Genomic DNA, 7,747 nt, shown 5'->3' on the forward strand with positions numbered 1-7,747 from the left:
CTATATCTCATGGAAGAGAAACGAGCCGATAAGCCGGCGCCGTTCTGCATAACTCAGAACCTCGAGGGGTCAGTAGCCGATCACTCGATGGAAGTGCCGCCGCCGGTACCTAGTGGCATTGTCTCAAATTCCGGGTATGTTTCTCTATCTCCTTCTTTCTCTCTACATTAAAGTAAAAAAAAAAAGGATTCATTTTCTCGACTTTTAACTTCCTTGTGAAAAGTTTTCTTACTCATTTTTAACTGTCCACACAGGAAGCAAGTGGGTTCAGAGGCTTCAGACATGGAACCGGAAGTGTTCGAAATTCCACCCCCGACTTCTCAGTCTGGGGGAGGGCTTGAAGGAAAACAGGTTTCTTTTTTGTTTGATCATCTTTTTTTCTTTGTTTACTTATATCCACCTAGTTCAGTTTGGTTGCTTGTTTTTCAGTAGACTGCTAATGTCTTCAAACCGACTTTTGCTTTGGCCTTCTCGATTTACAGAACGATCTCAGTTTTGGTGTTGATCGGATATGATTGATTCTTCTGGTTGTTTGATTGTTTGAAATTTGATTTTAAAATGTTATTTTGGATTGCTTTATTAACTTTTTTGGGTTTTGTTTCATTTTGATCTTACTGATAGATGGTTTGCTCCACTGCATTTTGATTGAAAAGATGCAGTCGAGTGTTTGGTTGCTTTGCAATTCTCGGGTATAAAGGAGACGCGTTTCTCTCATTTTGTCAACTTGTTTTTATCGAAAAGTGTCGGTTAATGCAAGCTGGTTTTTCCATTACAGTCAGTTTTTGAAATGCAAACGGATTTATGTTGGCATATACTGCATTACAATTAGTTCGTAATACAAATTGTTATCGATTGCGAATAGTTTGTGTAAATTCAAAAATCGTCTACAAAGCAATGTGGAGGCGAGTCTAACAGTCCGGAAACTTTAATCATTTTGTTTTTTGTTTAGGAATATAATTGTAGTGGTGAGTTAGTTCTGTACTTGCATTACGTGAAATGGATAATTCCATTTTTTCAGATATCGTATTTGAATTTAAGTGGTACTGTTGTTTATGTTAACTCTCATCGTCGCCAAGCTGCTTTGTTAGGGTCTCCTGGTTCTCAATTCTTTTTCTTAAATATATGTTCTTTGCTTAGCTTCTCCTCGTGAATGCACATGATGATTCCTTACTGTTGATTGTTTGAGTTTCACCATTGTGTTTCAACAATCTGCTTGAATGTAGGTTATTTCTATGATGCAAAGTAAGTATGTGTTTTTTCAGTATACATCAAAAATGTAAAGTTTAGGTTTGGTTGTGATTGTTCTTTGCCGGTGCATGAATGTTTATTCACTTGTACATGCAAAGGAATAGGCTTCGCATCATCTAGTTCATGTCTTAGTTTGAGTAAGGTATCCTATCTCGGCACTTCAGGGTTCCTTGAGTTTTAATAACACTGATGTAATTGCTAGTCCATGATCTTTTCTATGTGGCAGAATTCGATTTTATGACAATCAAGCTAGTATGTTTTTGAAAAATATATGTCTAGTTTAGTTTCCTCCATTTTGGAGAAGTGAGATTTCTGTCGTTCTACGGGGTTGACAAATGAATTTGTAGTTTTCAAAACAGTGCTATTCGTTTTCTCAAATAAATATAACAACATTGGAGGAAATATTTAGAATAGATAAGAATTGTTCATGTTGTGTTTAGTGCTGTTCAGGATTGATTTGTTTATTACTTGATCAGATTTAAAGTGCTTTGCCTTATATTTCCGCAGGATGTATTTGGTAGTAAAAATTCTAGTTCTTGTAGGTTGTTCTTCCAGGAGTTATAGATATTGATGAAGATAAAGCTTCTGCTGATACTGTTATCCTTGATGAGAAAGCTGACACAAGGAACAAGGGAAAGGCAGTAGAAAGAGACGATAATGATTTTGGTATACATGAAGCTAAGGTATATGATTAATGTTAAACCATGCACAAGCTGCTGATTATGTCCTTTCATTTTAGTACCTGTTCCTCACCCTTACGTGTATACCGACCACTGTCACGAAATTATTCTATTATTTTGCAGCAAGCTGCTACCAGAACTTTGGTACCAGGAAGCAAGGTTGAATGTTCCTCACGCACTAACCCTCGATGGCATAACTTTCTTAACCTTGATTGTGGTTCTTACGGTGACTACTACATTAAATGTAACGAGGATTTCATGGATGTTGATCATGCAAGTTTGCAAGTGTTTTTTGATAGTACAAATATTCCTGCTGGAGTTGAGGTTTCTATCCCACTGCTCCCGGAGTTTGCTGAACATACAAGAAACACAGAAACTGGGCATAATCCATTGGATGAAGAGGCTCCAGTGAAGTTAGAACCTGTGTATACCTATGAGCTGGGTTCATTTGCATCTTCAAGCTCCGGGGAACCTGCTTTTCCCAGAATGGAGCCAGCTCCTGTGCTTGATTTAAATTTTTTGGCACAAGAGAATACTTCCGGTCACCCTGCTGGTCTGGATATGAATTTACCATTGCCGGTTCTTCCAACTCTTCAAAGCCAGATTGATTTTGCTACTTCTCAATCTCAGCAGCTTCTGCAATCAGATGAAGTGATGCTCGCTGTTGGAGCTGGGGCATCTTTTATGGGACACTTGACAGTTGCCGATTTAGAAAATCAACTTGGTGGTAGTAGTAGCGGAAGTAATCAACCTCCTGAGTTAGCATCTCCATTGTCTTGGTTGGACCAGCCTCTGCATACTGAACAACTTTCTGCGCTCGAGATCTACACCATTGAAACAAGTTTTTTCGACTCATTTAATATAGTAGGTAACTCTCTTGAAGGAGAAAGGGACACTCCTTCGGCCGAGAATTCTCCCAGAATCCAGACGAATGTGGATGAGGCTGATTTATTGAGGAAATTTCAACAATTCAAACAGTTTGACATAGTTGAAGACCATTCAGACCATTACTACACCTCTCGGGATGATTCAGCAAAGCAGGTGAGTAGTCTTTAAATTTAGTGAATGTTCTTATAATTTGTTTGTTATGCAGATATTTGTGAAGTTGCTTCTTGTTTTTCATCTTTCTGACAGTCATCAAAAACTTGGGCGAAGAGAGTCCAGGAGGAGTGGAGAATCCTGGAGAACAATTTGCCAGGTTAGCTTAGCCGTATTCTGTATGCCAGTTGATTAGGTGATCTTAAATTATATAATTACTCAGCTCTTAGAAGTCAAGTTTGTTGACATTTGGAACCCATGAAATTGGTAAGCAAGTAATATAATATTGCATTACGATTCGGGAGTGTTAACGACATCCTTGCTGTCTTTAGGATTGTCAGACACTCCTGGAGTACTTTACATCTTACATAAATATTCTTCATTTTACTTCTGCAAGACGCATTCCTCCCTAAGGATTACCATGCTCCATTGCAAATATTAGTTTTTTCCAGGAATTTCTGTCTGGTTATCATGCATAGTACCACTGCTCACTTTTTTGTCCTGCAACAGAGACCATACTTGTCAGGGTTTACGAATCTAGGATGGATCTTATGAGAGCTGTAATAGTTGGAGCTGAGGGTACTCCCTACCATGATGGACTCTTCTTCTTCGATGTTTTCTTCCCCCCTGACTATCCCTATTCTCCACCAGTAAGTGATTATGGTTTCATTGTAGTGTGAAATTATTTTGCCTTTGCTTTTGCACACTTTTGGTTTGATACTTCATGATTCAATCTTCTAGTCTCTTCACTACCACTCCGGTGGCTATCGACTGAATCCAAATCTGTACGAGTGTGGGAAAGTATGTCTCAGTCTTCTTAACACCTGGTCTGGTAGGAAGAATGAGAAGTGGATCCCTGGTGTATCCACAATGCTGCAGGTTTTCGTGTCAATACAAGCACTGATCTTGAATCAAGATCCCTTCTTTAATGAGCCAGGTTTTGAAATCATACGTGGCTCCAAACAAGGTGAAATGCAATCTCAGGATTACAATGAAGCAATTTTTATCTTATCAGTGAAGACGATGGCTTTTCTCGTTAGGAAACAGCCAAAGGTAAGTTGCAGTAATGAAGTTGAATTGTTATTATGATACATCCTTACAGTTGACAACTTATCATCACTCTTGAAAACCAACTGGGTATTTTCTGATAAACTTTTATCTTTTGCTTGACATGCATCTTTCTCCCCCCCACCCCCATATATATATATAACTTCTCATCCTTGTACCTTCTTGTTTGTCTTACAGAATTTTGAGGACTTCATCGTGGGACATTTTTACACCCATGCTCATGATATTCTGGCAGCATGTAAAGCATACACTGAAGGTGCTCCTTTAGGGTCTATTGTCCAAGGTGGGATTCAGGATGTTGACGCAGGTGGCATGCCTCCCTCAAATCATTTTAAGGAATGTGTTGCCAAGCAAATTGTTGTGCTTGTGGCTGAATTCACTGCACTTGGTGTCGAGGACTGCGATAAATTTGCTAAGCCTGCAAATGTGGGTAATGGTCATGTGCATCCTGACCTAAACCTAAGCCTGTAATTTGACTGATTTGATTCTCAAGTACAGTAGTTGTAAGGGTTTTTTTGATACCATATTGATGAGAGTAAACTCGTATTGGGTATATTTATATGTGTGGAATGCTTGGGGTATAATATAAATAATTCTCTCTCCCAATTTTGAACTACTTTGTTGTGAGCCATTCTCCCTTTTTTATCTCTCCTTATTTGCAGTATGCTCTTGTGGGTTTATCATAGTTTTCTATTGGCTTCATGTATATGTATGTATGTATATACATATACTCATTCCATGCATATATATATATATACATATACATATACATACATCAAACCATTAGTAAAGAATAACAATAACAATAATAATAATGGGGTTAGCATATGCTTTGCTTAAATGCAAGGCTAATGATCATGAGAAGGAAGGAATAAATGATTACTTACATTGAATATGCATGAGACTAGCCCATGTTAGTTACCATCTCTCTCTCTCTCTCTCTTTCTCTATATATATATATATATATATATGTGTATGTGTGTATATATATTATATTGACTATATATTCTTAAAGTTAAATATTATTTTTTGAAAAGAAATGAAAAAATTAAAGATATTTGTTTAATTTGTTCATGTATAATCTACTAAATTTGTAATTACATTGCCATATAAATGCAATAGCATTGATGTTATATGTATAGAATTCAAGATATAATAATATATGATAATTACACTTATAATTTTGGTTAATTTATATATATATATATATTTAATTTTATTTGTTTTTTTAATAGAAATTTGTTGTATATTCTCTTGTAATTAATAATTTTAACTTAACTATAATATTTATTTAACATGAAATAATTAAATTATTTATATTTCCAAACAATAAAACCGATTATAATTAGCAAAAAAAAAAAAAACCCATTTACTTACTTGTAATTTACCAAAAATAATAAAGCTTTCCCACCACAATTACTTGTTATATATGTGTGTATATACATATGTGTATATATTTGTTTTTTCAGAAAAACAAAGAAAACCTAAGGAGCCTACACGTGGCACGTCCCTGACCAGTCTCTGGGACAAGGTAATTCCATCTAGAACCTACAAACCCTTCTTCCCCAAAACCCTAAACCCTCGCTATATCAACCCCATCATCCCTCTCTTCTCTTTTAGCCTCCGCTGTAACCCAGAGCCACAGAAAAGAATTGGAGGTGTTGTTGTTGCATTTCGTCAATGGCTTCAACAACAACAGCAGCAGCAGCATCAAGATTGCTCCTTGGAAACGGGAAGTCAATGTCTCAGCTGCTACGCGGCAAGATTTTTGGTAGCTCCCGAATTGTCGGCAGCGCTGCCCAAAATCTCGAAAGATTTCAGTCACTGTTGATTTGCAGTCAGGTATTTACTACCCAAAAGCCCATTTTCGCCGAATCTTATCCAGTTCTCCAAGCTGGGCTTTTGGGCTCTGTTTTGGGGGAGAAGCAGGGGATTTTGCAGAACTCAAACTCCGCTGCTGGAAACCAATTTGGTGTGGTCGAGGCTCGTGGGTTTCGCGGAGAAATCGAGGATGAGGAGAAGGAGGTGGAGGGTTCTGATTTTGAGGATGAGGATTTTGATGCGGATGATTTTGTTGATGACAGTGAAGATGATGACGGTGATTTTGATGATGAAGAAGACGACGAAGAATATGCGAGACAGAGAAAATAGAATAATCTTTTCCTTATTATTCTTCTCATTATGAATCGTCTTTTTCGTTTCATCTTTTTTTTTTTAAACTTTGATTACGAAGAGAAATCTGGATTTGTCAATCGGCAAGGGAATGAAAGTTGGGTTTTTAATCTGTTTGTGTTTTTATCTAGTTCTTTATATTTACTGTGAATGAAAATATTATTCAGTCTCTGTCAGTTCTTGGCGCTGAATTTTGCCATTGATGCTTCTTGTTTTGGGTTGAAAGAGTTGCAGTTATATATATCATGTCCTGATGAAGTTCACACTGTATGTAATACCACCGTCTTCTTCTTCAATTGAATTATTTGCAGAACTTATATACATATTTATGTATTTTACGACAGAAAATCCATTGAAGTATTCTTATCTGAACAGAAAAGTTGGATTCTTTTTATAAGAACTCCGGTTAATAGAGTTCATGAACCCATAACCCGCCTACAGAGTGGGCAACTTGGGCAATTCTTCAACCACTGATCGACACAAGTCGAGTGAAAGATGTGATTACAGACAGGAATAACTCTACACAGATTACCATCCATGAACTCATCCAAGCAGATTGCACAGGCAGTGTCGCTGGAAGCTGTTTCACCAACATGAAATCTTATCTGCTTAGCATCCATAATTAACTTCGCCTGGCTTGTCAAGCTACTAGATGGTATTTCAAGCACAGAACTTTCCCTTACCAAAAGCTTTTCCAGTGCATCTACAATCGAGGTTCCTGCATCGACTGCTAGAATTCCCAAGGCAAAACATGTATCCCAGTCCAGACTCATTAAACTTATCAAATCTTTTGCAGATCGGACAGGTCTTCTGACAAGGAACCAGAGTATGATCTCGATCAAATAAGTGATAAAGCATCCGGCAAACAGAACTCCTAGCGCGTAAATGGAGAGAAGTATGATGAAGTAAAGTATGGAAACAAGAGAATAAATGAGGATATTGCAGAAGGAAGAAAGTGAGGAATAGAGTTGGAGAAGAGAGGTTTCTGTTGCTATGATCTTGCTGTCCATTTGTTTAAGTTTCAAGAAACAGATTCTTGAAGCTTTAATTGGGTTTTGGGTTGGAGAAGTTATGAAATTGTTGAATTCAAATTATAGAAACCAAGAGATTTACAGACATTGTTTGAAGAATCACAAGAATTTTTTGGTTTGTCTTTTTCTTTTTGTTATGACATTATTCCTAGCTGCAGCTGAAATGTCATTGTTTTCGATTTCGGCTAGAGTACAGAAAAGATCACCAAGAAAATGCAAATAACAAGAAACAAGAAATTAAAGAAAAGAGAATGATGATGTAAAGGAATAGTTAGAAAATGAAAATTAAATCGGTCCTGGGTATATTTACGATCAATTTCAGCAATTGTTACGCATATATGTATAGTCTCTAAATCATAAATCTAATATACATTTTCGACATACGGGACAAGTGAGATGATTCTTCAACCATTTATCGATACAATCGAGATGAAACATGTGATTACAGAGGGGAAAAACTCGACAAGCTTCCCCGTTAGCGTAATCATTCAAACAAATAGCGCAATCTCT

The 7,747-nt window shown here is 37.0% G+C and overlaps 2 protein-coding genes across 2 annotated transcripts; both read left to right on the top strand.

The window, feature by feature from the left end:
* The first annotated feature begins 1,919 nt into the window (after window positions 1-1,919).
* On the top strand, window positions 1,920-4,511 carry LOC110812246 (uncharacterized). Its single transcript, XM_088217034.1, has 5 exons — window positions 1,920-2,969; window positions 3,063-3,126; window positions 3,477-3,616; window positions 3,708-4,019; window positions 4,212-4,511. Exons 1-5 carry the CDS (start codon window positions 1,953-1,955, stop codon window positions 4,503-4,505), a joined length of 1,827 nt encoding a protein of 608 aa, XP_088073160.1. The 5' UTR covers window positions 1,920-1,952; the 3' UTR covers window positions 4,506-4,511.
* A 1,031-nt stretch (window positions 4,512-5,542) lies between these two features.
* On the top strand, window positions 5,543-6,377 carry LOC110812297 (phosphopantothenoylcysteine decarboxylase subunit). The gene has a single exon (XM_022039034.2). It carries the CDS (start codon window positions 5,715-5,717, stop codon window positions 6,183-6,185), a length of 471 nt encoding a protein of 156 aa, XP_021894726.2. The 5' UTR covers window positions 5,543-5,714; the 3' UTR covers window positions 6,186-6,377.
* The last annotated feature ends 1,370 nt before the right edge of the window (window positions 6,378-7,747 follow it).

The sequence above is a fragment of the Carica papaya genome, chromosome 4 (genome assembly GCF_054855325.1).
Source record: "Carica papaya isolate Zhongbai chromosome 4, ASM5485532v1, whole genome shotgun sequence".
In the NCBI taxonomy this organism is placed as follows: Eukaryota; Viridiplantae; Streptophyta; class Magnoliopsida; order Brassicales; family Caricaceae; genus Carica; species Carica papaya.